The sequence below is a fragment of the Ambystoma mexicanum genome, chromosome 9, assembly GCF_040938575.1.
Source record: "Ambystoma mexicanum isolate Mex_15411 chromosome 9, UKY_AmexF1_1, whole genome shotgun sequence".
Lineage (NCBI taxonomy): Eukaryota > Metazoa > Chordata > Amphibia > Caudata > Ambystomatidae > Ambystoma > Ambystoma mexicanum.
In genome coordinates, this window is record NC_090931.1 from 130,289,223 (window position 1) to 130,304,433 (window position 15,211).

Genomic DNA, 15,211 nt, shown 5'->3' on the forward strand with positions numbered 1-15,211 from the left:
GTGAGAGAAGGGACCTATAGGGGACACCTTCTTCCTACACTCAAGTTATGCCTATGTTTGGAAGGCGAGATGAGGTTTGCATACCTGCTGGAGGATTTCTGGGCCCAAAAATAGAACTGATTTTGGGACCAGTCTGACAATACTAGTCTCTCTTGCCTTTGCTCTGGTTTGTATTTTTGAGTGCTGGGCGTTCTTACCATGTCTTCATGGTCCTGCTGCTTGGTGTCCTCATCTGTTTGGGCCAGACCTTTCATCCTGGGACCGTTTTGCCACTGTTTACTGTCGATAATCTCCAGAGACTTCTGCCTTGGTTTAGAGATGTTGTGGCTTGGAAAAGTTTTGACTACACACCCTTTAAATTGGTGTATTACAATTTGGTCTAAGGATCTACATTGTTTCTCTGTGGTGGTATAGTTCCCTCCTTTGTGTTATCGTTCTAGGCCTACAGGCTCTCTAAAATATATCCTAGACCTTGGTAGCCCTCCCGCTTTGTTGGAAGACAATGACAGCCCGCCTCTGCTCTACCTCTGAAGTGCTACAATTGTTTTGTGTGCATATGTATTCTGTATCGTACATTTAGAGTGTTGCAGGAAACATGTAACTAAGTTCTGTAAAGTACCTGGGGATCCTTGCTGCTGATTATTACTGAGTGTGTAATATTGTCTAGGTGTCTTTTTCTTACTACTGGAAAGCCTACATGTACATTGCATAGCGTTCATCAGGTAAGGGGCTTCTGTTTTGGGGCAAACATGAGTTAGTCCTTAACTGGGCATGTACTGTTTTTTTTTTGTTCTTTCTTTTCTATACTGTGCTCTGCTTAATGTTTAACCTGTGTACTTATTTTTCCCATCATAAATTCTGTGACCTCATGAGTAGTGTATCATTTTCTGTACACAGCGTGGTGTATTCATTGATGTTGTATATTGGGATTAATTGTACCTCAATGCTATTCTTCCTCCCTTCTGAAGTTAAGCCTCACTCTCTCAGGCTGATGTTTCCTTTCAGGTGATGCACTGTTCTACCATTACCTCAGCCCTCACCAAAAAGTTGTGCAAACATCTCCTTAACAATGTAAAACCAAGACCTCTCTTATTTAGATTATCAACTGCCACCAGGCTTCTAGGGTGCACAATCATGATGTTTTGAATCACAAGTGCATACAGCTAAAATGCCAGCTCTGCCTGTTAAAACTTGTGTTCCAGTTGCTGTGTTCATGATGGCACATGTGACTTTTGAACCTGCCCTGCCCCCACCGCATAGCAGCTGCTGGCGATGTCGGGAGACATTTGCAGCAAGGAAAGTGTGAATTATGCTATTTGGCATGGAGCATCATGAAAGAGGGGTCTGATTAGCAGATCTCACTTTCAGAAACTGAATTACCCGCATCCTTTATTAAAAATCTAAAAGGCACAGGTTTCCTGCCCTCACAGGTGGCCTGCCTTGAGAGAGGGAAGCCTTAGGAATAGTTAAGTGCTGTGTTAGGTGACAGTAAGCCTCGGAGAAGGTGTGGTGGATGAGTGTTGGAGTGCAGGGTTTTTTGGAGAGCCTGGTTAGCATGACATTGTTGGGACAGTTTTTTTTCCAATTAAGGGCTTCATAAAACCATACATCTGAGACAGTACAAAACTCCACTGTTAGTATAAGGCTGTACCACCTCAGTATTTGGTAGCGTAGACTGCACATCCAGGCTTTTCTTAGGAGGGAGAGAGGGCTGTAACTTTATACAAAGTAATTGTAGCATACATATGGTCCAAAGAAACACTGAAACACTATGTATTGTAAAAATAAATGGCTTATTTAAATAAAAGCAGGCACATAAAAATCTTGTGGAAATAAGTACTATAACATATATAAAAACAATTATAAAAAAAAACTCAATACTTAAGGGATACAACCCAAATTATAACCTTATTAAGAATAGCAATCGGTAGTTCAAGGTGAGTCAAAGCAATCAGCTATTCTTGGGGAGTAAAACCAGTTTACATATACTTTTTGAATACAGTCAGTAATTAAAGGGTAGTAGACCCTGTCAATCATGCAGTGACACTCTGTTAAGAAATCACTTAATAAACCAACCCTGTCATAAGTATACTCCTTACAACATTATGTTTTAGAACACACAATAAATATTTCTGAATGCACTCAAGGAAAGTAAAACCCTATAAAACCCTGTTACTTTCTAAGAAAGACCCAAGGTATTTCAAGTTTGACCCTATGACTATTTTGAAAATACTGTAGGCAGTTTCAGGAGAGGTACAGCCCAGTGTTACAGCTCTTCAAGGTAAATAACCATATACTTTTAAGAAGGCCTTCATCAATTCAAAGGCAAGTATTAACTCAGACTGTTTTAGATCTGTATAAAGCACATTGGGGAAAGTAACACCATATGATACACTTTAGGAAGAACACAATGTTATTTAAGGTAGGTAAACCATATTGGTAATCTTTTACACTAATTCAGTTAAACAATGGTAACAAAACCAACACTTGATACTTTTCAGAAGGGGGAAACACCATTCAAAGTAAGTAAAGCAACTTATATGCTTGTTGGAGATCACACTGTAACTTAAGGACAATGTGTAACTTTCACAGAGATACTTACTACATACTTTTTCAGCAAGTAAGTGCTTGTATACTTGTTATACTTTTCAAGACTGAATCCTTTTTTTTTATTCAGCCCTTCCCTAGTCTATGGCATGAGCTCTCTGTGGCAGAAAAGGGACCCTAGTGGTCTAGGTGGCAGCTGTAGGCAGGTTGAGATAGGTTTCAGTTGCAGGAAAGTCAAAGTTCCATAGGAGATCTTCTTAAACAAGTAAGTATTCACTTTCAGAGTTACAAAGTGTCCACGGACTTCTGAGAAGGCTCCCTATATGTGTTCCAGCAATAGGCCTGGGCAAGTGGTATGGGCAAACTCCCAATCACACGAATTACCCACTCAGCCTCACAGGATGCACACCAGACCTAAGGTAAAACCCAAGCCCACACAGTACCTTGGGAGAAAAGCGCTTCGGAGTGGATGCCTTCAGGATGCAACAGCACAGGACCCAGTCCCTGGGTTCTTGGTCTGCAGATGAAGGAACTGGACACAGGATGGGAACTTGCAGCAGCAATTGAGGCTTCTAGCAACGGATACTTCAGATTCTCGCGGCTCTGTGGATTTGGCACCTTTTTACAGCATCCAGATGAATAACGAATATCGCTGTTCTGGTTCTCTTCTCTCTCTCTCTCTCTCTCTCGGTCCTGCACTCTGGTGAGGGAACTTCAGGGATTCATATCCTGTCTCTGGAGAGCCAGGAGGAGGCCACTAACGTTTCCGATGGGTTCGGACTTTGGAAGACCATCCACCACACAATGGCTCTAGGTCCCAGGGTATTCTGGGTATTGCAGCCCAGCAAGGTAGCAGCATGTTATGGGATGGCTCTAAATGCAGGTCTTCTTGAGACTAGTGGATCTGTCTAGCCTCTGTGTAGAAGTCATCACGTTCGGAACCCCCATGTCGATTGGAAGGAAAGGCTACAGCAGGCTCTGGTTACACTGCAGGCTCTCCAGCCGCTGGAAAGCGCTACAGCCGCCCTTTCTTTGTCTTCCTCTTAGGTTTCAGCCCCAGTTGTTGACTTGTCAGCAGCTTCCAGGTTCGAAGTATTTATCAGGAACTACAGCACAACTTCTGCAATCTCTCCCTGCAGTTTACAGAAAGGGGAGGTCTGGCTGTCCAATCAGGATAGCCAGCCCCCCCAATGGGACTTGACTCCTTTCAGGCAAGGTGGAAGACAAAGGGCTGCAGGGATTTGGACTCCTCCCTCGCTTCCTGCCTTCTCAGACACTCTGGAGTCTGGGGCGGGGAATACAAAGGATTCCCACCGGACACACAACTTTCACGGTCATTCCCATTTAGAATGGTAGTGCAAGACCTCAAACAACAAGCACACAAGAAATGTTTAAAAAAAGATTGTAGCAGAATAGTGGCCCTTCTGTGCATTACCAAGGCTGATTTAACAGCCTGCGAGTAATAAGACTAAAAAGTCAGTAAGGTAAAACCACTGCCACCAGCCATTCAAGTAAATTTGCAACTGTAACACATTTTACCAGGTATGTAGAAAGGCGATACATTGCATTCTCTCGGTCCCCCTCCCCCCCCCACACACCCAGCACTCCACACTGGCTGGCTCAGTATAGAAAATGTAAAGGGGATGAAAATCCCTCTTTACCCCTTGGGAACAGTAGTTCACCCAAGTACATTAAAGAGAAATTAACAGGGAAGCCCAAAGGGGCAATCCACCCTAAACCCAAACATTATAGGAAACTACAACTCCAATCACACACTATGCTGAGACAAAGTCACCCATAAAAAGAGAGAGACTAGGTGTTGGGGGGGGGGGCAGGGGGCATTCCCACTCGCCTAGGGACAAGGTCAAATAATTACCAAGGACATGCATAAAGTTCTGGGGTTGAAACGGGTCAGGAAGATTTATCATAAATATGAAAGTCTTACCTAACACTGTGCAAAAACATGTCCATGCAGCCAGTATTTTAGTAAAACCTTGCAATGTATGAGAATCTGTATTTTGGAATTGCGCAATGCAAGGGCTTCTCAACAAATAACTTTGCTATTTTCAAAATGGGTGTATGTCTTCTGGAAATTTGGGCCATTTCAGGGGGGGAAAAGGAGTATGACAAACACTGTAACCTTTCCAGCCACTACAGGAAGGCATCAGATCACTTAATTTTTTTGCAATTAAAAACTGTGCTGTCTTTCCTTTCTGTGTGTTCTGATACTAAAGGAGATTTGTTAATGGGGGAAAACAGTATAGAATATTATTTTCCTGCAATAATTGAAAAACATACTCTGAGGAATTGGTTTTCCAGCATAGCAAAATATCTGATTTATCAACTTGGATTACTTTCTGCTGTAACATTTGTGCCTTGAATTTTCTTTTAAGGCTTCTGCTTTACCGGTCGCTCCACAGCCTGCAACGCAAACACCGTTCACCCCGGCGTCCACAGCACCAAAGGGGAGGGTGTTTGCCAGTCCTCTGGCAAAGAAACTGGCAACCGACAAAGGCATTGATCTGGCACAAGTAAAAGGTGAGCCTCTATGACCTTAACTTGGCTGCATTTTGATTATTCTGTACATAGGAAGCAGACAGGCTTTTCCTTTCGATGTCATAAAGAAAGTGCTTTACAGGCAGCGTTGTGGCCAGTAAGCTCTCCTGATCAATGACTCAATGATCACAACTAAATTGCTTGCTAATTCCCAGAATCTTGCCCTATGAAGAAAATGTGTATTACCCAGGCCGGTATCAAACGTTGACTAGATTGTGTCTCGGGAGGATAGCTCAACGGCAACGTGCTCGCCTTGGAAGCAAGACGACACGGAGCAACACTCGTTGATCCCCGGGTCCGCGCTTAGAAACCTCTGGTTATTAAGCACGTTATAGGTAACCAATCATATCATATATCAAAGGTTTTGGGGAGGGGGCAGTCATAGGATGTGTGTTTATCTAGACAGCGAAAAAACCTTGATTGAAGTGACAGTTTCCATTTTTTTAAAAATACACACACACACACACACACATATGAGTGTGAACTTTTGATTCTGGGGATGTTACGGTTGCATTACCAAACAAACTGACAAATGTACTACTAATGGTTCCTAAACTAGCTGTGACTCAAATGCCACTCTTCTGTTCCACCATGAGAATTACGAGCATCTGAAAACTTTCTATGGGGAGTCCAACTTGACCAACTTAACCATAACTACAGAGCAGGGGTGTAAGGTCTGGAAACGACCCGGGGCTACGCTAATGTCAGAACTGTCTGCTAGCTAGCCTTTTGGTTGTAGCTCTTGAGATTCTATCAGGGGCTACAACCAAAGCACCAGGGGCTGTAGCCCCCTTAGCCACCCCCTAGCAACGCCTCTGCTACAGATTTAGCTATATCCCTTTGGGTAGCTCGGGGATTCCCAGAGAAGGGCAGAAGGGCCCGCCACATTAAAACTAGCTACTGGTCATGGACGAAGGGCACACCCAGTCGTCCTATTGGGTGGCTCTGGGTTTTCTGCCCTAGTCCAAGGAAGCACTGCGCATGGTCGCAAGCTGAGCTCATTGCACATCTTGGGGGTGATGAGACAGCTGAAGTCCCAGCCATGGCCAAAGTAGCAACTGTGTATAGTCTTAGGGCATGCCTTTTAGTTCCATTTGCTAGCTTGAGGGTTCTAATGTCGGCACCGAAGGCTCTGCAAAGGTGGAAAGACTCACTGGGTTGCTAAAGATGCTCGAGGCAAAGTGGCCCCTGAGCATGGCCACAGATCTTACCCGGTGGGTGTATTTGGTGCTAGGGCAGGGCCAAAGGCTATTGCTGGCAAACTGCACCATAGCTTTGGCTGCAGGCCAAACCCATAGGCTACTTTAGGTGGTTTTGGGCTGATGACCAAGACCATGCTCCGGGCAAAGTGCCCGCTGGCATGTCCACTGGACACTGTATATATGACACAGTTTATCAGTTAAGAAAACATTAAAATATGTAAAAAACATTTTCTTTGAGGTGGGGGCAGAGGGAGAGCAGTAGTGGGGTGTCCCTATCTTCGAGTATGGTTTCAGATTGTGAGCCTAAACACATTTGATGCCTGGCTTACGAGCATAGGAAATTCTGGTGATGTCTGCTATCAAGATTTTAATGTATTCTGAAAGATTTGATTGAATTTGTCAAGACTTAACATTTTGCCTTTAATCAGACACCCACATGAATCTGATGACCGATGTTAAAATATAGTGGCATGGATATATTTGCTGCACAAAAATGTATATATATTTCTATGGCTTGTGGAATCTGCTTAGATCACATGCTGTGCATAGGCCGACATCTAGTGGAAGCTGCAAAGTATTAGTTTGTTTTTCGAAACTCGAAAATGGGCGTCGACACAGGGCGTACCAGTAATACTATCCCTAGTGTGACGTCCACTGTACCCATGATCCCTCACGCGTGTAGGACCCCCAGATTGCCTTTTTTCCGCCATACTTGACGGAAGCACGCCGCGGAGTTCCCTGGCTTTCTCTGCCAAATTTATTGGGAGCCACACAAAAAGGAAGGCTCTAAACCCTTAACAAAATTTCAAAAAGCAAACGGGGACCTTTTTCAGAGAATTGGTTGGGAATCACAACAGGAACCGGGCTACTGCAATCTAAGAGTAGAATTCACATGGGATTGGATAAAAAAACCATAAACATACTCTCTCAAAAGAGCATAAGCACATTTAGTAACTTGTATTTTTGCTTAAGACTTACGAATTACCTTGTGCTGTGTCCGTCGCATAAGCTAAGAAGGTTCTTGATGTTGCTAAGATTGAATCAACTTCCCACTTTGGTGATTAGGGGCCCCAGAATAGTTATTACTAAGAATAGTTACTACTATAAATCAAATAATCGGTCTACTGTGTAAAATACAGAATAACTTGGGAGTCCAATAGGAATTTACCCACTGAATGTACTACGATGGTAGATGAATATGTACTGTGGTTAGGTACATTTGGCCAAAACCCAGACACTATTTAATAAGAAGGGTTTTAGAGGAGATGCCTATCGGTTAATCATATGCCATTAACCATTTCCCCAAGTAGGGTTTGGGATATCATTGATAAGAAATTAAGTGTGAATAGAAATAAGATAGGGCACGACTGACCTGGAATCTAATAGTCTGGAGATTTACTTATAACCATGGAGTTATTTACTGTGATCTGATTTTATAAATGGTTTACAAATGTAGAGTATTTTAAATGTGAATGGAATATATTATTTTATTAGGATGCAATGTATAGGCATGAAATCAATTTTTTTCTATAACCTATGGAAACTCGTGAAAGTTCAATTGAACACTCAACCAATAAAAAAAGAATAAATTGGAGAATGGAGTGTTACACTTTTTGCAGCAATACATATGGGATACAATACTCACCGTCATCGTATTTCTGATGCTTGTATCTGCTTATATTCACATGCTGTGCACAGGCCGACATCTAGTGGAAGCTGCACAGTATTACAGTTTGTTTTTCGAAACTCGAAAATGGGTGTCGACACAGGGCGTGCCAGTAATACTATCCCTAGTGTGACGTCCCCTGTACCCATGATCCCTCACTAGTGTAGGACCCTCGGATTGCTTTTTTCCCCACCATACTTGACGGAAGCACTTCGCGGAGTTCCCTGGATTTCAGCCATATTTTTCTAAATATTATATTTCCCGGTTTCTTCCATTCCCACGTCGAGTCATCGAAGTTCGAAGCTCGATGCCGGCCCGGAGAAGGAAACCACCGTCGAGAGCTGCACAACGGACTTTGGGCCTTGGAAGGCCTCTGGCCTCGGACCTGCAAGTAGGGAGAGTGGGGGTGGAAACATACTATATATCTGCCACAGGGTGCGTATGGAGGGTACCCCTTTCAAATTCTGCCCCAAGTGCAACCGCAAGTATCCTTGGGTTGACAGAAAGGCCACCTGTAACCTCTGCTTGCCGAGGGACCACCCCGAGGTCAACTGTAGAGCGTGTAGCCGGTTCAAGGCTAACACAGTAAAGTACCGCTCGACCAAACGTTAGGCCAGCCACGCCACGCAATGAGAGGCCATGGAAGCGGAGGGCACCTTCAGTGATGGCAGCAATGCCATACTTTCGGACGTCGAGGGCAACAAGGCGTCGAAAGACAGCCAAGCGAAAGTCCCTGACCTCGGAAGGCTGTCCGGGAGGGCAGTTATGGGGAACACACCCGGCGACACGAGCGCTACCCACACCACTTCCACTCCTAAACACCCGAAGTCCAACCGAGACTCGACGCACGTGTCAAGTTCTCGGAAAGAGGCACACAAAGAGCGATCCACCGAATCGGTGTCCTCTGGGTGTTCTCGGTCAAGATCGCCTCACGATATTGGCCTAGTACGGTAGTCGCCTGTCTGTTTCCATTTCCTTCCCACTCTCCCCCTCCCTTCCTTATCTATGTCTTAGCTCTTGTACTATCTGAAATGTCATCAGGCCCAGTACGATAGTTTCACATCTTTACTGTTCATGGCATCTAAGAATGTGGTTGTATTTTCCCTTGTTCTCTCCTTTGCCTTGAAGTGCTTTGAAACACATTGTGTATAGGCGCTATATAAATAAACGATCATATCATATCACAACACCAGGCAACCCATCCACAGTTGACAAAAGTGCCTCACTCACCAAAGTCATGGAGGTACGCTCGTTAGAAGACAAAGCTGACCGCCAACCCCAGGCTGCTCATCAGGAGTCTGCGTCAGCAGACCATTCGGCGGCTGCTTCCAAAACCCGACACCCTCACACTAAGGAAAGGGACACTACCCCCATATCTCAACGCCAGGAGTAGAAAAGCTCTGAGAGTGAAAACACCAGGGAAACACTCTTCCACTCATGGGGAGGGGGGGAAATGGCACCACAGTTACATAAAGACAGTTCTAAGTCTTCTGATAAACAGCTAGCCAAGCCCCATGCACAAGTCCGTAGGTCCAGTCAAGTCATAGAAGGGGAACCCTCTCAAGAAAGGGTCATTCCCAGCTCCAAGAAATGGACCAGTGAGGATATAGACAGGGTTCTGTCTAGAATGTCCTCCCTAGCAGACCTCTACTCCAAGAACCTAGAACACTTCCTCTCCTATACCCCTGGCGGTGCTAGTCCCTCAGGGTCTAGGGACCCGCAGCCCCCCTGGTAAGAAACCTTGGTTTGAGACCCCAACGCAAGGTCGGTCTTTAGACCCTTTTTACATCCAGCCTTACACCCAGTATAGTGAGGATCCAGACTTAGTAACGCTGGACGACCAAACCGGGGTGGACTATTATGGGGATGACGAGGACCAAGAGGAGGAGGAGGAGGAGGAGGGGGAGGAGGAGGAGGAGGAGGAAGATGACCCAGAAGTCTACAGAATAGACTCCCCGGTAGGCAAAGAACCTCAAGTTACCGACTCTCCAGTCGACAACCAGCCCCTCTTGACTAGAGCGGCTGAACACTTCCGCATAGACACTCAGGGGGCACAGGAGAAGAGGGACTTTGCTGAGGAACTAGTAGGAGAAAAGAAACCCGTTGCTCAGGCCATTCCAATTTTCAAGTCCATCCAACGGAGAATTGATCCTTCCCTTCTCAATCCTAACCTCACCAGGGCAGTAAACTCCAGAATCGAGAAATTGTTCAGGGCAGCCCAATCGGACCCGCTTTACATAAGGGGGCTACTGAAGCCTGACTCCCTGGTAGTTACTAATACCCGGAAGAGGGCGGGAATGCCTCTATCATCATCTGAGGCTGCCCCGACAAGGAGAGCAAGAAAATCTACGGGTTGGGAAGGAAGGTAGCCTCAACTTCCGCTTACCAGGCAAGGATTGCCAACTCCACCACTCTGCTGGCTAGTTACAACTGCCACCAGTGGGAGCAAGTAGCTGCCCTCATCGACTCCGCACCGGAACCCTTAAAGGGCCATTTGGCCCAGGTTGCGTCGGAGGGGAGAGCCGTGTCCGGTTGCATCCTTAAGGCAATCTTTGATGCTGCAGATAACGCCAGCAGGCTAATGGCAGAGAACACTGTCATTAAGAGGCATGCTTGGTTAAGACAGTCCGGGTTTAAACCCGAGACACAAGCATCCTTAATCGACATGCCGGTGGAGCCTAATCTACTGTTTGACAAAGCGGTAGAGGACGCATTAAAGAATGCCAAAGATGAGTATGAGACTCTGAAATCCCTGGGAAAGTTGACCAACAAGCCCCCTAATCAAAGAGGCAATAGTAATTTTTGTCACCCCTCGGCCAAAATTCACAAAGAGGCTCCAACTATTCACAGGGACAGGGTACATCATGGGATAACAATCGGCAGTCTACCCAGAGTTACAGCAGAGGAAACGAGAGGGGCCGTAGTAAGGGTAGAGGCAGCCCCAGCAGAGGCAGCACGCCTCCCGCTAAACAGTGACGCTGTGCTCAGGGTCCCTTCTCACGCATCCCCAGGAGGACGCATTTCCAAGCTTGGGAAGGGATCACATCAGACAGATGGGTGCTGTCCACAGTGTCCATAGGATACTGCATAGAACTGCTCGAGCGGCCCCGAATCCACCCTCCACGTCAAAAAGTACATTCCTTCGACCACCAGAAGATTCTTCTCGAGGAGATCGTCAATCTTCTAGCAAAGGACGCGATAGAACTCGTCCCAGGCAACCAGGTAAACAAGGGTATTTATTCAACTTACTTCCTTGTGCCAAAAAAAGATCTGACAATGCGCCCAGTATTAGACTTACGCCCTGCAAACAAGTATGTCAAGCCCCAAAAGTTTCGCATTACTACTCTCCAAGAGGTAATCCCCCTCCTAAAAATAAAAAGGGGATTACATGGCAACATTGGACATGAAAGATGCCTATTTTCATGTTCCCAGCGCACAGAAGATTCTTGCGCTTCAAGGTGGACAGTCGGCACTACCAGTTCAAGGTGCTGCCCTTCGGTATAGCCTTGGCTCCAAGGGTGTTCACCAAGGTACTGGTGGTGGCGGAGGCACACCTACACAGGGAGGCAATCCCAGTGTACCCTTACCTGGACGACTGGCTCATCATGGGGGAGACCCCAGTAATTTGCAGATCAAACATTCAAAGAACGATCGACCTCCTCTTCGAATTGGGTTTCTCCATAAACGAGAAAAAAATCAAGCCTGGTGCCAAGCACCTCCAAACAGTTCCTAGGAGCTGTCCTGAACACTTGAGGGGTTGGCCTTTCCATCAGAGGAAAGAATTTGGAATCTACTACTGCAAATTCCTCTATCAGCCCGGTCGCCAGATAAGGGTGCGCAAAGCGATGCGTTTGCTAGGCATGATGGCGTCATGCATTTACCTGGTCCCCCACGCGTGCCTGCGACCCATGCAAGAATGGTTGGCGAAACAGTGGTCTCAGGCAAGTGGTCAGTGGGACGATCTAGTGGTCGTTTCGCCAACACTTGTACAAAGTCTTCACTGGGGGGACAAGAGAGAACCTGTCAAAGTGGAAACCCTTTTACGACTCAGAGGTACAGGCTGTAGTCACAACAGACGCATCCCTGTATGGGTGGGGAGCACGCCTCCTTCATCACACAGCTCAGCATCTCTAGTCTCACACAGTGGCCAAGAATCATATCAATCTGCTAGAGCTTCTGGCAGTATTCAGAGCGCTTCAAGCATTTGAGCCCCACCTGTTGAACCTGTCAGTGCAGATCCTAACAGACAGCACAACAGTGATGTTTTACCTAAACAAACAGGGAGGGACTCGTTCGCCAAATCTGTCCAAGCTTGCCCAGAAAATTTGGATATGGGCACTCAGACGGAACATTTACCTGTCATCTCAACATGTTCCAGGGGATCTCAATTCAGTAGCAGATGCTTTAAGCAGAGATCCCCCTCCAGAAGAACACGAATGGTGTCTACTCAGAGAAGTCGTAGAAGACATCTTCTCACCGACTCCAAGGGGAATGCCCTGTGGATGAACTGGTCAGGGATGTTTGCCTATGCTTTTCCACCAACCCCTCTCATGAGGAAGGTGGTCAACAAGATACACAGGGAATCGATGACGCTCATCCTAGCGGTGTGCGAACCCATCAGACTCCCGTGCTGCTACAACCTACTGTCCCAGCACCAAGGTCAAACAGTGCATCCTCAACCCAACTCGATGAACCTGGCAGCATGGCTCCTGAAGTCAGAGTTTGGACATCTCAAATTCCCAAAGAGATGTATGGACATCCTAAAGGAATCCAGGAAACCTAAACGAGGAACTGTTATTTTGATAAATGGAAAATATTCATTATATGATGCCAGAATAAGCAAATCAACCCCATTGATTGCACTCCTTCCAATATTGTCACTTGCATGCTCCACCTGCTGGATGCAGAGCTGGTATTTAACTCACTCAAGGTACACCTGGCAGCGCTGTCAGCCTACACCACTTCCCACAACAAGGTTTTGTGGTGGAAAGTACCAGTGGTTAAAGCCTTCATGGAAGGGGTAAAGAGATTCAAACCTCCAATGTCAAACCCACCACCTGGTTGGGAACTTAATGTGGTGCTTGCTAAGCTCATGGGCTCACCCTTTGAACCCATGCATAAGGCCAGTCTCAAACACCTGACCTATAAAACTGCCTTCTTAGTAGCCATTACATCCATAAGAAGGGTCAGAGACATTCAGGCTCTGTCAGTGCAGGATCCTTTCTTTACTGTTCATAAGGATAAACTGGTTCTACGAACACACCCTAGGTTCTCACCTAAGTTTATTTTTAAATTCCACGTTAACCAGTCCATCGAGCTTCCGGCCTTCCAAGAACCCAAAAGCTCTGCTGAGGTGAAACTACACCCTCTAGATGTGCGAAGAGCAGTCCTCTACTATGTAGACAAGACAAGACCGCTAAGGAAAACAGACCAACTGTTTGTCTCCGTAGCTACAGGCAGAGAAGGAGATCCAAATGGATAGTCAATAGTATCCAACTATGTTACTCCCTTTCTGAAAAGACTCTGCCTTTTACGCTTAGAGCCCACTCTACAAGAAGCATTGCAGGCACTCTGGCTTTCATTGCAAATGTACCCCTTGACACCATTTGCAAAGCAGCTACTTGGAGCTCTGTTCACACTTTTACTCAGCGCTACTGCATTGACACTTGTTCCAAGACAGATACTCGAGTGGGACAAGCGGTTCTAAGACATCTGTTTGCTCATGACCCTTCTCACATCCCACTTCCTTCTTCTAACCCTGCTCCTTATTCTATGCACAGCATGTGATCTAAGCAGATTCCACAAGCCTCAGAAGGGATACGTTACTCACCTTAATCGTATTTCTGACGCTTGTATCTGCTTAGATTCACATGCGACCCACCCTTCCTCCCCTCTGAGAGAAGGTGCATGGATGCTTGTAGTCTTATCTTCCTATCTATCTGCTTGGATAATCTGTACTCCCGCTACTCCTCATGCTACCTCATGTCAGCAAAAATACAATCTGAGGGTCCCACACGCGTGAGGGATCATGGGTACAGTGGACGTCGCACTAGGGATAGTATTACTGGCACGCCCTGTGTCGACGCCCATTTTTGAGTTTCGAAAAAAACAAACTGTAATACTCCGCAGCTTCCACTAGATGTCGGCCTATGCACAGCATGTGAATCTAAGCAGATACAAGCATCAGAAATACGATTATGGTGAGTATTGTATCCCATATATATTGCTGCAAAAAGTGTAACACTCCATTCTCCAATTTATTCTTTTTTTATTGGTTCAGTGTTCAATTGAACTTTCACGAGTTTCCATATGTTATAGAAAAAATTGATTTCATGCCTATACATTGCATCCTAATAAAATAATATATTCCATTCACATTTATATCAAATCTAAAATACTCCATTTACATTTGTAAACCATTTATAAAATCAGATCACAGTAAATAACTCCATGGTTATAAGTAAATCTCCAGACTATTAGATTCCAGGTCAGTCGTGCCCTATCTTATTTCTATTCACACTTAATCTCTTATCAATGATATCCCAAACCCTACTTGGGGAAATGGTTAATGGCATATGATTACCCGATAGGCATCTCTTCTAAATCCCTTCTTATTAAATAGTGTCTGTATTATGGCCAAATGTACCTAACCACAGTACATATTCATCTACCATCGTAGTACATTCAGTGGGTAAATTCCTATTGGACTCCCAAGTTATTCTGTATTTTACACAGTAGACCGATTATTTGATTTATAGTAATAAATATTCTTAGTAATAACTATTCTGGGGCACCTAATCACCAAAGTGGGAAGTTGATTCAATCTTAGCAACATCAAGAACCTTCTTAGCTTATGCGACGGACACAGCACAAGATAATTCGTAAGTCTGTAAGCAAAAATACAAGTTACTAAATGTGCTTACCCTCTTTTAAGAGAGTATGTTTATGGTTTTTTATCCAGTCCCATGTGAATTCTACTCTTAGCTTCCCGTTCTGATTCCCAACCAATTCTCTGAAAAAGGTCCCTGTTTGCTTTTTGAAATTTTGTTAAGGCTTTAGAGCCTTCCTTTTTTGTGTGGCTCCCAATAAATGTGGCAGAGGACATTCTGGGTCCATCATGGCTTTTATACAGAACAGCCCTTTTTTTAGTAGAACCTCACTCCTGAATGAGCGAAGTTTGAGGCTTATAGCCTCTATCGCTAGGTCATTCGTCGGACCCAGGAGTTTCCTACAAATCTTA

At 45.2% G+C, this 15,211-nt stretch overlaps 1 protein-coding gene across 2 annotated transcripts in view; it reads left to right on the plus strand.

Moving 5' to 3' along the window:
* DLAT (dihydrolipoamide S-acetyltransferase) overlaps positions 1 to 15,211 on the plus strand; it is a 328,535-nt gene that overhangs the window by 107,770 nt on the left and 205,554 nt on the right. For both annotated transcript variants that reach the window (XM_069614289.1, XM_069614290.1), the window contains one exon: positions 4,941 to 5,085. In XM_069614289.1, coding sequence (XP_069470390.1) covers positions 4,941 to 5,085 — 145 coding nt within the window. The remainder of the gene's footprint in view (positions 1 to 4,940; positions 5,086 to 15,211) is intronic.